This window comes from Sus scrofa, chromosome 1, assembly GCF_054392235.1.
Source record: "Sus scrofa isolate SSC_HxYL_T2T_F1_AM1 chromosome 1, Sscrofa_HxYL_maternal_Yorkshire_Landrace_v2.0, whole genome shotgun sequence".
NCBI classification, from domain to species: domain Eukaryota; kingdom Metazoa; phylum Chordata; class Mammalia; order Artiodactyla; family Suidae; genus Sus; species Sus scrofa.
In genome coordinates this window covers 149,151,443-149,169,755 of record NC_139383.1, presented here as the reverse complement: position 1 = coordinate 149,169,755, position 18,313 = coordinate 149,151,443, and the positions used below count along the sequence as shown (strand labels likewise).

The 18,313-nt window shown below is 41.5% G+C and overlaps 1 protein-coding gene across 2 annotated transcripts in view; it reads left to right on the top strand.

The window, feature by feature from the left end:
* The window catches only part of GABRG3 (gamma-aminobutyric acid type A receptor subunit gamma3), a 612,638-nt gene extending 599,396 nt beyond the window's left edge, over window positions 1-13,242 (top strand). Inside the window, exons 8-12 of one of the 2 annotated variants that reach the window (XM_084976193.1) lie at window positions 589-785; window positions 1,098-1,157; window positions 5,886-6,146; window positions 6,574-6,677; window positions 12,163-13,242. In XM_084976193.1, coding sequence (XP_084832319.1) covers window positions 589-785; window positions 1,098-1,157; window positions 5,886-6,146; window positions 6,574-6,636 — 581 coding nt within the window. In that variant the 3' untranslated portion in view covers window positions 6,637-6,677; window positions 12,163-13,242. Of the gene's footprint in view, window positions 1-588; window positions 786-1,097; window positions 1,158-5,885; window positions 6,303-6,573; window positions 6,678-12,162 lie in introns of those variants that run through there. The other variant, XM_021098602.2, reaches the window with a different exon arrangement.
* Window positions 13,243-18,313: the final 5,071 nt, after the last annotated feature.

Genomic DNA, 18,313 nt, shown 5'->3' with positions numbered 1-18,313 from the left:
CATAAGCAGTTTTGCCTCAGAAAACATGGTATTTCAGCTGGGTCTTGAAGAAAGGTGGGAATTGACAAATTGCATAGAGAAGATAGGAAATGGTTTATCTGGGCAGAAGAAAGGTGTGAGATGAGGAACAGATGGAAAATATAGGGGCTACAAACTGTGTTTTCCCTAAAAATATACCTAAAAAACAAACTGTCAGAGTTCCCTGGTGGCTCAGCAGGTTAAGGATCCAGCGTTGTCACTGCAGCAGCTCGGGTTGCTGCTGTGGTTGGTGCAAGTTCAATCACTGGCCCAGGGACTTCTCAGCCATGGCTGAAAAATAAAATAAAAGGCAGAGGTTAACCAAGAGGAGAATCACTGAATAAACTGAATGAGGACACTTAATTCGGGTATTTTAACATTACTGTGAAGACTACAATAGGAAATTTTATGGAAATGTTGCTTGCAAAATTATATAGACATTACAATTAAAAGTATTATTACTATAGGTATGCAATGTCAAGACGGAGTCACATGAAAATAAAACATGGTGTTGGAGCGGCGAGATTCTGTGTGACTCCTCTTGACAACTTGGTACATGTCCCCCGTCAGGTATCACCACTGTGCTGACCATGACCACGCTCAGCACCATAGCCAGGAAGTCCTTGCCCCGCGTTTCCTACGTGACCGCTATGGACCTCTTCGTGACCGTGTGCTTCTTATTTGTCTTTGCTGCCCTGATGGAGTATGCTACCCTCAACTACTATTCAAGCTGTAGAAAACCAACTACCACTAAGAAAAAAACATCGGTGAGTTCTATTGCAAAGATGTTCTGGGAAGTTTGAAGGAGGAGGATAGTTTGGGATAAATCATTCTTATTTGTAAGCATGTTATACAACATGATATAAATTAAGACAAGTCAAATAGTTAACAAAGTTTAAAAAAAAAAAAAAGACAGGTATTCTGAGGATATGAATGCGCCCCTCACACACTCCTCAGCTTCACCTACCAGTAGCACGGATTGATATAATCATGCCTTAAAGATTATTCTTTACAGGAGTGATCTGCGATGCAAATTTCTAATAGCAGTTTTCTAATTACATTTTCCACTTTTCTTATAGTTGTTACATCCAGATTCCTCAAGATGGATTCATGAACGAATAAGCCTACAAGCCCCTTCCGTATGTACAGCATTGCAAGTGCAAAATATTTCCGAGCATTCTAAATAAACTAAGATTGAAAGATATTGCTTACATGTGCACCTATTGAAGACAAATGAGTAACGTATGTACTTCCTTCAAAAATGTATTTAATGGAGTTCCCGCCATGGCTCACCATGTTAAGAACCCGACATCTCTCTGAGGATGCAGGTTCAATCCCTGGCCTGGCTCAGTGGGTTAAGGATCTGGCATTGCCATAAGCTGCAGCGTAGGTCACAGATGTGGCTCAGATCCATGTGGCTGTGGCTGTGGCTGCGGCATAGGCCTGCAGCTGCAGCTCCCACTTGACCTCTAGCCAAGGAACTTCCATATGCTGCAGGTGTGGCCGTAAAAAGTAAAAAAAAAAAAAAAAAAAAAAAAAAAAAAGTATTTGGTTTTCTTTTTAATGTCCAACTTAGAAAGTTTGGAAAATAAAGGAAATAAATAATTGCTCTTTTACCCAGGGATTGGTGTATACCATACGTATCTCCTTAGCTCAAAATGTGTTAGGAAAAAATTTTTATGGGCCAAAATATTAATTTATAGGATCATTTTAATGATTGCATCATATGCTTATTATTGATGCACAGACAATCTTGGCTGGACACTGGGCTAATTCACACCTTTTAAACATATTTTTACCACTATAGTTTTGTATATATTTGTGAGTGTTTACTTAGCATAAATTCCTAGAAGCAGAATGGCCATCAAAAGCTACACAGTCTTTGCCAAATCCCATTCCACCAGTTAGTAGTATGGATCCCTCGCTGCTCAGAACTCCCCCTGCATTTGGTTCAAACAGAAAAGCAGCTCCCACTAACTGTTTCCATTGGTATTGCTTTGGTTGTTGATAAAATTTCATATTTTTCACTTTATTTTTGATTTCCATTTGTTTTTATGGTTTGCTTATTATGGCCATTCACTTTTATAAAACTTTTTTTATGTAAATTTGATAACTTTTTATATATTTTAACTTTTTTAAAGTAGCAATTTGCCAGTAAATGTTACATGTATGGATATTGTATTTTATACAACATAAAATTTATATAATAGGATACGTTAGGGATATTAATCTGGGTTTGGTTATGTAGTTTTTATTCCAGCTTTCATTAGCAACACCATCGATGCAATTTCTTGTGCCTTTTGCCACACCCGGTGTTTTCAGTCTCCTGTTATCAAACCTATCAACTTTTCCTTTTATGGTACCTGCTTCTTGTGAACTACTTGGAGGTCCCTTCCCATCCTCAAAATGACGTAACTCCCCTGACTTTCTTTTGAGCACTTTTGCTGTTTGACGTTAAGTGCTGCTCTAAGTGCTTTCATGTATCAATTCATTTTATCCTCACAGCAACCCCTTCTACAGACAAGGACACTGAGATGTGGAAAAGTTAAGCCCTAAAAATGTTGACTATGTTTTCACAACTTTAAAAAAAAAATGTTACATTTAATACTAATATGCCCGAATTTTCAGCCTATGACTTGATGTAAGAAGTTATTGAAAATTTGAGGGAATTACCTTCATGGCTCAGGAGTTCCCTTTGTGGCTCAGCAGTTAACAAACCTGACTGAGATCATGAGGATTCCGGTTCTATCCCTGGCCTCACTCAGTGGGTTAACGATCCAGCATTGCCACGAGCTGTGGTGTAGGTCGCAGACGCGGCTCAGATCCTGTGTTGCTGTGGCTATGGTGTAGCTGCAGCTGTGATTTGACCCCTGGCCTGGGAACTTCCATATGCCACAGGTACAGCCCTAAAAAGCAAGGGAAAAAAAAAGAAAGACAGACAGACAGAAAGACAGAAAGAAAGAAAAAAAAGAAAATTCGCAAAACATGTCTTTAAATCACTGTTGTGAATGACCCCCTCTACCATATAACAATTTTTATGTATAATTATTTGTATTCCTTTATCCATATCAATTCACAAATGGTACTGAATGATTTATGCTCACCCATACACCATAGATGGTTTCCTAACTGCTAATCGGCACTTTATATTTAGGGCATTTCCACCTGTTTTCATCAGAAGTCTGTGTAGTTATCTATACTCTCAAAGTGTGTTTCATTGTGGTTCTGACAGAAGTGAGCAATGAAGCCATTTTTACAGCTGTGGGAAGCCAAGTGAACATATACAGATTTTGCTAGCAAATGTTGCCAAATAGCAACAGACTGAAAAGTAATGGGAAGGGGTGAGAGAAGGGATGCTGAATAACAGAGACAAGTCAGAGAGTTGTCTTGTGGCTCAGCAGGCTAAGGATCTGGTGTTGTCACTGCTGTGGCACAGGTTCAGTTTCTGGCCCAGGAACTTCCACATAGCATGGGCACAGCCTGGCCTCTTTTCAATTTCTATTGATTGAGGAAAACCAAGAGTCCAGGTCAGTAACAAAACTAACATCCAGAAGTAGAAGGAAATGGTACTGTGTTTATTTGTAATAATCATTTTTGGTAAAAACAAACCAAACAAACAAACAAAAAGATGTGAGGTGCTCATGATGCTAATGAATAACAAAAGGCCTCTCAGCATTGAGCCAAGAACCAAGCCAACTTAGGGCCTCCTACTCCTTGATTTCAGCCTCCACCATTTCCATAGCATAGTTCACACAGCACAAATAAAATCAGGGCAGAGAGGCCACCATGGTTTTTTAGTTCTCATACATTATTCAGTCAGTGTTAGAAATGTATCCTCTTAACAGACTTCAGTTGAGTACCTAGTTCATAGTTACATGAGCAAACTCTACAATTGCCTGGAGAATTGACAAGTCTATCTAAAGCCATCTGTCAAGATTAAGAATGACTCTTCTTGATTGAGCAACCCCACTCCTGGGCATATATCCAGACAAAACTACAATTCAAAAAGATACATGCACCGCTGTGTTCATAGCAACACTATTCACAATAACCAAGACATGGAAACAACCTAAATGTCCATTGACAGATGAGTGGATAAAGATGTGGTCCATATATACAATGGAATACTACTCAGCCATAAAAAAGAATGAAATAATGCCATTTGCAGCAACATGGTCACAACTATAGATTCTCATACTAAGTGAAGTAAGTCAGAAAGAGAAGGGTAAATACCATGTGATATCACTTATATGTGTAATCTAAAATATGGCACAGATGAACCTATCTGCAAAACAGAAACAGACTCATAAACATAGAAAGCTGACTTATGGTTGCCAAGGGAGAGAGAGTTGGGAGTGGGATGGACTCAGAGTTTGGGATTAGTAGATGCAAACTATTACACTTAGAATGGATAAGTAGTGTATAGCACAGGAAAATATATCCAGTCTCTTGGGATAGACCATGGTGGAAGATAATATAAGAAAGGGAAAAAATAAATATTTTATTAAAGTATAGTTGATTTACAAATGTTGTGCTAATTTCTGTTGTATTTCGAAGTGACCCAATCATACATATATATATACATTCCCTTTCTTATATTATCTTCCATCATGGTCTATCCCTAGAAACTGGATATATTTTCCTGCGCTAAAATTTAAGGAGTTCCCTTTGTGGCGTAGCAGAAATGAATTCAACTAGGAACCCTGAGGTCGTGGGTTTGATCCCTGGCCTTGCTCAGTGGGTTAAGGATCTGGCGTTGCCGTGAGCTAGGGCATAGGTCGAAGATGTGGTTCGGATCCTGCGTTACTGTGGCCACTGCATAGGCCAGCAGCTACAGCTCCGATTAGATCCCTAGCATGGGAACCTCCATGTGCTGCGGGTGCAGCCCTAAAAAGTGGAAAAAAAAAAAAACTTAAAAATTTAAAAATTAAATGTAGCATCACAAAAAAAATGTTAAATTTTAGAAAAAGAATGACTCTTCTCATTTATGAGTGACTATAAGTTGTCCCCTCTCCTTTATCTGCTCCACATTGACTTTTCCACATCAGGAGGAGAGCTTGTGAAGTACAAAAAAAAATGTTCTAAATGTACACAACCTTTAGCTATGTGTCTAGAGATGACAAGCAATGTTTGGGGTCCACACACTAGAAGTTTTTTTTTTTTTTAACCTGAATCACATGGAACAAGAAGATTCTCTCATCATCCCTATACACCGTACGTGTTTACTATTTACTAATTAGAAAAAAGAAATTCACCTCTGCACACTTTAATATAGGTATTGTTTAACATTTAAGGGATTTTATATATTATGCATCTATATACTCCAAATCGGCAGAGAAGTAGGCAGAATGGAGACTTGAAATGGCAAATACACACTTGAAAATATGCTCAGCCTCCTTCATTGGTAATCCGAGAAATACACATTTTTGCTTTTGTTTTGATTTGCTTTTTTGGGGATCTTTTATGGCCACACCCACAGCATATGGAAGTTCCCAGGCCAGGGGTTGAATCTAAGCTGCAGCTGTGACCTACACCAGATATATCCTTTAACCCATTGCACTGGGCTGGGGATCAAACCTGTTGGTTCCACGCGACCCAGGCTGCTGCAGTCAGATTCTTAACCCGCTTCACCGCAGCAGGAACTTGGAGAAATACAGGTTTTGAAAAGTGCACTGTAATTTTTCTTGCATTAGATTTGCAGAGACTAAACTGATGGATTGAACTCTCAGAGGAGGGGTGCAGGGGAGGGGCCCGGCATTGTCCTCTTTATCTAGCAGACGGACATAACACATGCCTCTTATTTCACTCACCTTAGACTGTTCTTGCTGCATTTCATGGTGATTTTGTGTTATTCTTGTTGTCACCAGAACTATTCTCTCCTGGACATGAGGCCACCACCACCCTCGATGGTCACTCTAAACAATTCTGTGTACTGGCAGGAATTTGAAGATACTTGTGTCTATGAGTGTCTCGACGGCAAAGACTGCCAGAGCTTCTTCTGCTGCTATGAAGAATGCAAATCAGGATCTTGGAGAAAAGGGCGTATTCACATAGACATCTTGGAGCTGGACTCATATTCTCGGGTCTTTTTCCCTACATCGTTCCTGCTCTTCAACTTGGTCTATTGGGTGGGATACCTGTATCTCTAAATGTTCCTCCTAGTGATGAGTGATGAGTGTTAGGTTCCCCTCTTTACCCTTCACCCTCCCCAAACCAGTAGTGACCAATTGGATTAGCAAGGAAAGACACCGCTCAGTTTATCTGAAATTATATGTTACCTTTGAGCACGGCGGGAGTATATGGCAAATATTTATAGTATGTATTTCACACACACACACACACACGCGCACGCACACACACACACACAAGTTAACTGGGCTTTAAACTGGTATTCTTGCTAATCCCTAACTGAATCTGTGGCTCAGTGAGGTTTACGAATGGGTTTTTGGTTATTGGAAGCAGCTGCCAAATTTCCTGCAAAGAAATCTGAAAAACACGAGCAGATATCTGAGAAGCTCTCGAGGCCCTGACCCCCTCTGCATCTTTCCTTTTCAGCCCTCGGCAGCATGGATGCCCCCAGTTTCAGAGTCACTGCTGGCCGAGACATACTCCTGCTGACCTCACTGCCCACGCGGTCTTAGTTCAAGTGTGAAACTGCAGTGAGTTCCCACCCAGTTTCCTCTCTCTGTGGCCCTTCTTGCTCTAGCACCCCCTTCTTTAGTTGGCCTTCCTTTAACTAATAACCTCATCCCAGACTGGAGAAGGTGGGCATGCATCATCCACAAGTTTTCAGCTGAGGGAAAAAAAAATCTGATTTCCAAAATTCTCATGTTGCTGGAGTCAAAGATGTTTATTATCTCGGAGCATCAGAAAGTCATTCCTTTATTCCAAATTACTGAAAGTCGACAATATAAAAACTTTGGGTTCTTGGACTTGTTCGCTTTGAGTTCAACATTTTACCTTAAGAGTTGTGTTTTATAAGACCAACGTGCCACTCCAGAGTATATGCTGTAATGGGTTCAATAATTATCTCCATCTTGCAAAGAAAGGTGTATAGTATTCTCAAGCCTTTGTTTTGAAAATGTTTTCCAGAGTGTGAGAGAAATGTAGATAGAGTTTTTAAAATTTTTTCTTAGCAAATATTAACTTTTGAGTCAAATCAACTTTAGATGCAAAAACCATGGGTAATGGCTATCATCAAGGATATATTTTGATGAACAAAAATTATTTTATACTTTGAAATATGGGTATGTAGCAAAATTCCAAAGAAAAAAATCCCTTGAAATTATTACTCTTTTGATATTTTTATAACACAAAACCAACTTGCTTCCTGATGTCAGTTCTTTGTTATAACTGGATACTAGTATGTACTTCACAAGACTTTTCAGAAGCTTTCCACCATTGATAGGAAAAGAAAAAGTCCTACCAGTAGGTTAACAGATGCTTTGGAATTGTTAAAATAATGGTACTAAAATTTGGGTACCAGAATCGCTGTGTTTCTCATCTTTTCACCCAGCAAATTGAATTTGTTTTATTTGAAACTATAAAATTTTATTTTAATTATTATTGTACCTACTACTATTACTCATAAAAAAAGATAAAGCATTATGCAGAAAAAGTATAGAAAAGTGCTAATTTCATACAATTTACGGAATACAGACCAGACCCAGAAGAGATGGGAATGAAAGAGACCAGAACAGCTGAAAATAGATTAGTCTGTTTATTTTTATGAACATTATTTTGTAGGAAGTGAATGCAAATGTATTGACCTATATTACCCAGTTTTCATGGATTAAGTCTATATAATGTGAGACATTGAATTTCTTCCTGTCAAGTTCCCCCTGACTTTTGATTTGATAGTTGCTACATAGGCCACAAGCCAATTGGCTTCTATTTAGAAAATCCAATTTAAAATATAAGATAAACAATGCATATTTGTGGAGACACAGGTTGAATCTCCTGGCCTGAATGAAATTTCTGCTCTGTTGGAGGATTTCACCTACCAGCAGCCTTGTATACCAACCTCCCTCTTACCGACAGGAAGAGGGTCTGAAGGTGCCCTGACCACCTTCGCCCAGAGCACTGAGCACCGAGGGATGCAGCCTGAGGTTGTTCTTCTCCAAACACAACTCCCAACTTTATCATTTCTAACAATGAAGAATTTCAATCCATTATTTCTTTTTTTTAATTTTTCTTTTTACAGCCACACCTGCAGTATACAGAAGTTCCCAGGCCAGGGATCAAATTGGAGCTACAGCTGTGACCTATGCCACAGCCATGGCAACATGGATCCCAGCCGCATCTATGACCTACACCGAAGCTTATGGCATTGTCGGATCCTTAACCCACTGAGGAAGGCCAGAGGTGGAACCTGCATCCTCACGGAGACTACGCTGTGTCCTTAACCTGCTGAGCAGTGATGGGGGGAACTGCTCAATCTGTTATTTCCTAGAAGAAGTCCTGGAGTAAACTGAATTTTCTAGAGAAATCCTTCCTGGAAGGAAAATAACCTACAAATATTTCCACAACATAGATTTAGTCCAGTTTTACCTTTAAATTGTTTTAATGATGCCTCCCATTTAAAGGCTGTTCAAGATTTGAGCATCGTTGCAACGCTTCCGGAGTTATCGGTACAAGATCATCTCTATTTTCTGAATCCAGCCATTCTCTTCTCCCCAACCCCAGTCATTCTGATGACCTAAACACATCAGTTCATGGTTCCTTTTCCATAAAATAAGGCATTCATCTCAAGAGAGTCTGAGATATTCACTCACAGAGCATAAACTGGATTTCTGCACATAGAGCAATCTCTCCACTAGGAGATCTTGCTAAAAAAGAACCAATACATCTCCTGAGAGATCACCAATGCCTGTTTCTGTGCAGGCTTGCCTATTCAAGTTCTCCTTATCAATCACAAATCCCAAGATGAACCTTCTCAGTCCACAATAAAGGAAAGTGGGGAGTTCCCCAGTGGTTCAGTGGGTTAAGTATCCGACATTTTCACTACATGGATTGGATCACTGCTATGACACAAGTTCGGTACCCAGCCCAGGAACTTCTACATGTCATGGGCATAGCCAAAAGGGAAAAAAAAAAGTGGCATGCACCTCATGCAGGTGCAGAGCTCAGGGGCATGCTTTTAAGTATTATGAATTTACTTTTTGGAGGAAGGAAGTGGATGAGCATCGGGAGAGTGTGAGGAAAATGCATATATATTAGGCATATTAGGGCCGCACGCACGGCATATGGAAGTTCCTAGGCTAGGGGTCTAATCAGAGCTGCAGCTGCTGGCCTATGCCACAGCCACAGCATAGCCAGATCTGAGCCAAGTCTGTGACCTACATTACAGCTCAGGGCAACACCAGATCCTATCAACCCACTGAGTGAGGCCTGGGATCAAACACGAGTCCTCATGGATATTAGGTTCATTAATGCTGAGTCACAATGGGAACTCCCAAATGCATCATTTTTCAATCAAAGGACTGTCTTTCACTAGTATGCTTGCTTAGACGGTGTCCATGAGAAACAGGATGCCAGACTGATCTGCACAGACACTACACCCTCACATCCCCACCCTGACTGCTTTGTGTGTAGAATGGGGAACCATCTTTTGGTGGTTGTATGGCAGCTGTGGGGAAGTTGTCTGAGTGACCTGCATTCCAGAAGTGCCACTGTGTTCCTCACTTTTAGAAACACTAAAGTGAGGAGATGACTGTTCCACATTTTGACAAGAATTTCTAATTTCTGACCACCATGGATCAAACTTACAACTGATCTCTTAGTTAAGCTGCATCTGGGCTGAGAGGGAGAGAAAAGACGTTGCACACTAACGGAATTAGAGCAAAAGCCCTCTTCAGAGCTTAAAAATTTCCGTTTCTGCAAAGTCTCAACCCCACAGACCAGAACAAAGACTATCAGTTACAGGGCCAAGAAGGACACTGTTACTATAATTTACTCTGGACCCAGCCAATACTGCCCCTAATTTACCCAACATATGCCTTAAAATAACCCATAAAGGTCAAATGATACACATCTTGCAGATTTTCCATTTCCTGAGATCCCTTATATTTCACACCAGGGTTTTTTTTTTTTTTATTATTTATGAATGGGTGGAGGCAAGATTTCTTGACATGCTCAATGATCTTACCTTTAATTATATTATCCAGTCAGTTAGGAACTCAGTTTTTGTGGATTCTTCAATTAAGGACATGCTTGCCCTTTATGGCAAAGCACTTTCAGGCTACCTATGGGAAATTGGGGCCAATCTAAAAGTAGATGGCATAGTGCTTGTGATGGCATGTGAGGGTTCACGTAGAACCTTCACACCGAATCTTTTTACCTGGTCATAGCTCACTTCAGTAAAAAGCGTTTAGGCATATTTTTTGCTGCTCTGCAAAATATCACACTCTGGAAGCAAAAGAGGGTAGTTGATAACCCCATTTTGCATTGATGAATCCTTGCCACAACAGGGCACTCTTTCTCTAAAGGGCTAGAACACAAGACAAACAAAACCTCATCTTTGATCATGTTTCTCTTGGCTGCCAATAACTGAAAACTTTCCACGATTTTCTTTGCAGACTTGAAGAACTATAACTAGCTGGTCTCCAACCATTATACCGATCGCTATACTAGATCAATGCTCTCAAGATACAAAGCATTTTGAATTCTCTCCATGATCTTGCAACTGTCCGAGAGCTTTTTCTGAAAGTTTATATACATATATACATATGAAATTTCATCCTCAATTTCTATAAAAGAAAAAGAAGTGAATGCCTTGGGATAAGCATAATCGGATGAAATATACATTGAAATATTTACAATTCGACTTCAGAATACCATTAATTTAAAACTATTCAGAAAGGGGTCTGTAAATGAAAGAACCAAATTGTGAACACACTATAAATGAAATTCACAATTTTCTGTTGAAACCCCCTTTCATACTGCCCCAAACTGAGAAAGTATGTAATCTCTACATGTTTCTTTCTCTCAGATTTGCCTATAGGAAATCTTCAGCTTCATCCAGTTGAGCAGAATCACCACATTGTATCCTCACGTCCAAAAAAACCAAAAAATAACTCTTCAGACCCCTTCTCAAATTCCTTGTTGACTTACACTTTACTGTGAAAATATGTTTCTATCATTAGAGGAAGAAACACGTATGTGTTGAGAGAATAGGAAAACAACTCAACTGTTCATATCTTTGGAAAAAGTAAAATCTTGGCTTTTTAAAAAATGTCTGCTAGTCTTGAAGACTAGACACCAGGGCATTTCCACTCCTTTTAAAACTTCTTCTGATTACAAGTTAGCAATTCCAAGATATAAGCCTTATCTAGTCCATTAAGATCAAAAGGGAAAATGTTTCCTTTTTTTTTAAATGTCCCCAAGTCAAATTATGCTTTGGTTTTTAATGTTGTCAATAAAATAAGAGGTTTACTCTTATTACTCTGGTCACATAAAAACCAAATTTTAGACCAGTTTATAGCCGTGCAGAAAATTAAGTGAACATTCACTAACAAGCCTTCAATGTTTTGAGTTAAGTAGGTTTTTTTTAAATCGTGTTACATAGAAACATGAGCTAGAAAATAATTAAGAAAACAAAACACAGGAACGTGCACACATGCACACTCACACACAGAAAGCAAACACTACTTGAATGTTCCATGCAGGTAATGGGAGGAAAATGTAAATTGTTTTGATTGAACTATTCATATAGTCACCTACCTCCACTACTTCACTGTTTTGTATTTGTAAACCCAAAGCAAGGTTTTCCCAGCCCAGTGGGCTGCTCTACAGTGAGAGGGGAATAATGCTTCCTGCTTGGAAGAAGGATCTTCTTATCTGCTGACCAGTTTAAACTGAATAGGTCAGAGAGAACACGGAAGATTGACTGCCAATAATGAAATCCCCTGGATGGAAAAAGTGGTTGCTATATTTTCCTCTTTTCTAGTTATTTGAACTTACTTTTCCCACTAATCACTCTTTCACACAAGTATTGAAGTCCCCATTCTCCATAAAAAGTAGAAGTCCTAGCTCACTGTCAGACTGATTTTCAAGAATAAATGATGAGTGCTTTGATTTAGTAGGCATTTATTCCAACAGGTTTTTAATCATTTTTTAATCACATACTCTTCCTGTTTATTACAGGCAGGATTTTGGGGTGTCAGTTTTGTCAACTGGCAAGTGAAGGGCCCCCCAACAGACAGAGAAACACTTGGATCACATTGATGAGGAGATCAGAGTACCACATCACCTGTCTAGCAGTGGCAATTCCAGTCAACCCATCCACCCATCAGCTCACTTGCCCCATTCATTGAGTCCATGCACTCGTTAGAGCAGGGTGGCCCTGGAAGCTACAGAGAGGTTAAAACAGAAAAAAAAACTGCATTCTTTCCAAGTTGGCAGAAGAATATAATAGGATTTTAGAAGAAATAAACTATGCTAATCATCATCCTCACCACCACCACCACCACCACTTCTATCCACCCCACATCACCATCCTTACCATCATCACCGTCATCAGCATCACTGTCATCATCACCTCCAATATCATCACCAGCAGCAGCAGCAGCAGCAGCAGCAGCATAATCATCTATGTCCTTTTCTGGGTTCCATACTTGTCCTTAGCTATTGATTCAACGCAAAGGTCTAATGTCTTTTCCAAACCGTAACAAAATTAGAATTTAAATGAAGGAGAAAATGGAAAAGTTTCATTTCAGTTTAAATATTAAATACACAGATCATAGTTCAAAATTCTGTTTGCCTAAAACTTTTCTAGAACTGCTCTTTGTCGCAGAAGTCCTGTCTGTCTACCCTGCCTCAAGCAGAATTTGAGATTATTCCTTAGGTGAATACTCCCCCTAATTGTTTTGTGGTTGCTTGTGGGGTTTTTTGGCTTGTTTTTTTGTTGTTGTTGTTGTTGTTGTTTTTACCATACTTGGCTTTTTTATTCCTTCTCATGAAGTTAACATTTCAAATGGCTAAGAGCCATCTCTTTTCCCTAAAATGAATTCTTCTGCACACACCTCAGATTTTATTAGCCCAAAAAGGACAATCAATATGCTTCTTCTTATATAATTTGGGTCTAGATTTGATTTCTTCTAATGTATCTTGGGATTTTTACTTTTGGATAGAAATAGAGGCAGGTAAACTATAATGATGAAATTTATAGTGTTTATTATTATATTAGCTGTTTAGAAAAACTCTATTAAAACATTTTAAAAAGTACTTTCAATCATTCTTGACCTTTAAAATGACTAATTTTGTGCTAGTGAACAATGTTTACATGCATATATTTGTACAACTACATGATATGTTTTTCTTTACAAGCAGCTCCTGGACTAAGTGAATTCCTCATAAGTGCATTTCCTGTGAAAGATTCTAAGAGAGCAACAGTTTTCAGGGATTGGGCCTGGGTTGTCTTGTGAGGAGCAAGGGGCCATCTTGTGTTTACATGCAGTGACGTGTGTATTTGTGTTCCTATGTACAGAGGTAAAACTGGAACAACCTATTAGTGTGTGTATTACCCTATCTACCACCCCAAATGTAGTTGAAACAAGTAGAAAGGAGCACAGTTTCCTAACGATAGCATATTAGCTTCTTAAGCCTTCTCTTAAGGAAAAAAAAAAAAAAAAAGAGTCAAGACAGACAGACAGAGGAACTGACAATCGTCATATTTCCTGGAAATATGGGACCACATTCTTTCTTTAAAAAGAAGATCAAGCTAAAATACCTGATCCGAAGTTGTTCTGGAGTCCAAACTAGACTGCCTCCTGTCAAGAGCATCAGATCATCATGTTTTTACTAGGGTGCACCGGAGTGATTCCTGGGTCATTTGTGCCTCGTGGTCTATTTTTAACTGGAAAGCCAAAAGTGGTTCTCAGGGTGTAGGTGGCAGATAGCCACCGTCACACTTGTTGAGGACACGGCCTCCATGTACTGTGTGAGAAAGTACCAAGTCTAGTGTGAACTGTGCCATGTGTCAGAGTTAACATTAATGTGCCAGTGGTCTTCTGGAAGCTTGTGTGGCAAGGAAAATGGTCAGAGGCGCTGGGAGATGCCCCAGGCAGAAAGGGAGAGCAGGTGCACAGATCTGCCCTCTGCCTCAAGGATCTGCCTTCCTGCCTGTGAATCCGTCTCTTCTAGGTGGAAGAAAGATAGATTTCAGAATCTGAGAGCATCTTCGAATCTGCTCTGAGCGTGCGCAATATAGAGGAGCTTGGCCTGCAGAGGGGACCCACCCTGCCCAAGTGCGTGTTCCTGTCCCTCTCCAGGCAGATGAGCTGAGGATCAGGCCAGCGTCCCCGCCCTCATCAAGTGGCCTCCACCAGCCCCTGCTCTACCTACGTCCCATGAGGGCCTGGTGGCTCTGGCTCCGGGTCTGAGGTCCGGCTGTCCTCCTCTTCCTCTCCATCAAGGATGAGACTCTCTGCTAGCCGTGCAGCTCGCGGTGGCCTAGTGAAAAGTGGGCACACTTGCGCCCAACGTGCCTTGGCGACACGGGCGGCGCTGCGCCCCGCTTCGCCGGTCTGGTCCCCGCTGTACCCTGCCCGGAGTGGGCTGGGCCACCCTCTGTATTTGTATTTGGATTCCTACATTTGTACTTCTAATACAAATAAATGCACATGTTGTCAGAAATATTTGAACCAGGAGTAGATGTCTTTCTGGTTTGGGGTGGCCACACAGAAGGTCCGGAAAAGTGTGGGCTAAGACCCTGGCAGTCTGCAGGGGAGGCCCTGCCCAGCAGAGGGGCTGTAACACCAACTGCCCCCTCAGAGGCTTACCCTGCACTATCCCTACCCAGAGGCAGATTCTGCAATGTTAGGAAAGAAGGACCCCCCAAAAAACCCCTTCAGAGCACAGGACCCTCATTCCAGCCAAGCCAAAGAGGCAAGTGCCAGCCTCCAAGATCTCACCGGCAGCCCAGGCATGGATTAAATAGTGTGGGCAGGGTCCTGGGTTCCTGCCCCTACACCATCCATGCTTTGGGAAGTTAGAACTGCTCCCCCAAAGTCTGAAGAGTGGTTCTGTGAGAAGGGGCTGCAGCTCCACACTAAAGTAAAAGCGTGCTTTCCCAAACATGACCACAAAACAATGGCACCTGCTGCCGCCCAGGGCAAACAGGTTGTATACAGCAAGACAGTTGTCAGAGTTCCCGTCATGGCTCAGTTGTTAACGAATCCGACTAGGAACCGTGAGGTTGCAGGTTTGATCCCTGGCCTTGCTCAGCGGGTTGAGGATCCAGTGTTAAGTGCCGAACTACGCCACGGGCAGGTCTGAGCCACGTCTGCTCTGGTGTAGTTCACAGATGCGGCTCGGATCCTGCATTGCTGTGGCTGTGGCATAGGCCAGCGGCTACAGCTCCAATTAGACCCCTAGCCTGGGAACCTCCATATGCCACGGGTGCAGCCCTAGAAAAGACAAAAGAAAAAAAAAAGAGAGACAGTAGTCATCATCACCCCACCCCTCCCACCCTCTGCTCCAGGATGGGTGCTATGCTGGTGGAGTTGAGCGGGAGGGGCCATGAGACATTTTCTCCCACCTCTGCCAGCTTCTGCTTCTTCCCCTGCTCCAAGACTTAACAGAGACCTCTGAACTTGACACAGACCTCTGAACTTGACACTGGGTTTTCAGATGTCAATTGGATGAAAGTAGAAGGATCTATTTTGGTATTTGCAGCAATTACTTATTGGATGACTTCAATCCATGCTTGAATGCCAGGGAGCATCTCATGTTCCTTAATTCGTTCCTCTTACCAGAATTGTTAAGATTCCCCAGGTCTGTGAACTACAACAGCAGCAGTCCTTTATGGAGGACTATGTGCTAAGAACTTTGCACACACTGAATCAATCATTCAGTCCTTCTAGTACTCTGTGAAGGAGCTACTGTTGTTATCAACATTTTTTTACTGATAAGAAGGCTGAGAGTGGGGTTAAAATAATGTGGCCAATATTATAGACCTGGAAAAAATGCAGAAAAGATTTTAAATGCTGAAAATATGACTTTAAGCACTTCACAACTCCGGTGCTTAGCTGCTACACTCTGCCGTCAGTGTTTTGAAAGACTTAGAGTGAATTTCTGAGGCAATTCTTTTACTATGGCAAAAATCCATTCTTTAATTAATTTAAACACACTTTTGTTTGGAAAAAAACATTTCATTCAAAAGGCATCTAGGAGTTCCCTGGTGGCTCAGCAGGCGAAGGGTCCACTATCGTCACTGCTGTAGCTCTGGTTACTGCTGTGGCGTGGGTTCAATCCCTGGCCTGGGAACTTCTGCATGCTGCAGGGGCCAAAAAAGTGGGCAGCAACAGAAAGTACTGAAATGTCATACTGAGAGATCAGCAGTGTTGAGTAGGAATCCAGAGAAATCAATGTCAGTTACCCTCAACTAAAAAGTACTATATAGGAATTCTCTGGAGGCTCAGTGGGATAAAGATCTGGTAGTTGTCACTGCTGTGGTGCAGGTTTGATCCCTGGCCCTGAAATATCCGCATTGCACAGGCACAGTCCAAGACAATAAAAATAAAAAGTAATATATAACGTTTTCCCACTTGATTACTTGATTTGTAAACTAAGAATAGAGTTTATGCCCAGGCCCTGAATGTCCTGGTTGCAGAGTGGGAATTGTAAGAAGTTCCTTCACCAAGTCTCAAGATCTGGAACCTTGAGACTTAGAGTGGCATGATTGGACCTCCCACCCTATACCAAACTAGCTTTGTTTTTTTTTTCCCTAAAAAACTGTTCATGGATTCCCCCTGGGTTGGTAGCCTCTCAAAAAATGCTCTTCTCATTGTTTCAGTCCCCAGACAAAGTCACATTCAAGCACAGTCTGCAAGGAGCACTTCAAGTTCTGTTCCCAGGCAGGTGGCAGACACTTGGGATAATGCAGCATCTTGAATGTTTGTATTGCCAGGGGTCTGTGAAGCCTGTGTGGGCATCATTTTCAGGATATTGAAAGCACCAATTCTAAAACTGAGCTTGACTGCATTTCTACATGAAGGAATTAAATAATAGCAGCCATTTGTTTTACAGGTTAACAATGAACTATTTGAGCAAAGCGACTTGAAACCTGGATTCACAATGGCTGTCAGCCAAAGAAATTGAGATGCTGGCACTTCCCTGAGAGACCATAAAGGGAAAAGCCCAAGTCTTTAGGAGGCAGGAATGTTGGAGTGGGTCCATTATGGGCAACGAATCCACCCACTTTTAACCGCAAGCAGTGACACTCAGGGATGCCCCTTCACCTAGAGACTTAGAAAGACATTGGTAAGGAAGACCCAGCACCCACAGAGCCTCAGTGAAGGCTGCAGACAGTGGTGGGAGATTCCACCAATGGACCTGAACTCTTGGAGTAGCAGGCTCAGATGCCATGACTTAGCCTACAGAGGTGGTAGACTCAATGGCCCTCATAAACCCTGAGAAAGGAGGAGAAATCAGAGCATTTTAATCCATTGCCTGTGAGACAGTGGCTAATTGACCCCAATGTCTGTAGGAATGACATAGATGCAAACCTATGAACTTTCCACTTGGTATATATAATCTTGGAAAAACTAGGGCTGAGGGGCTCATGGACTCTGATTTTGGCCCCAGGTTTAAGCCAATACACAGACTCAGAGCTCCTTTGTTGAGCAGGAGCCCTACATCATGGCCATAAGTCTATACCATGATTCTTCCTCCAAGTCTTTCCCAGAGGAAAGGAGATGTCCCCAGGATGACTGTCCAGAGGAAAGGAAAATAATCAGTATTCCTGGAGTCATTCCATTATGGCTAGAATTTTTAAAATTCCCTGGGAACACGAAATGATATCAAGGTCTAGGGTCAGAAACGGGGATATGGAAATCAGGGCATAAACAATCTATTTACCCATGACAACCTTCCAGGAGCCCAGAAAACTGATTGGATCTCACCTGCGAGGGCCAGGAAAAGGTTTTGATGCTTACCCCTGGACTAGAGTCACTCGTGTGTCTTTTTTTAGGGCGCACCCGCAGCATATGGATGTTCCCAGGCTAGGGAGCAAATTGGAGCTGCAGCTGCCAGGCTACACCATAGCCACAGCAATACAGGATCTGAGCCACATCTTCGACCTGCACCACAACTCATAAGAATGCCAGATCCTTAACCCACTGAGCAAGGCCAAGGATCAAACCCCAGCCCTCACGGATACTGGTCAGGTTTGTTACTGCTGAGCCACAATGGGAATTCCTCTAGCAGAATGACTTTATAATGTGAATATATCACATGCGTGAAATGTTAGCTCCACTTTGTACAAACAAGAGGTTGAGGTTTCTCTAATAATCTT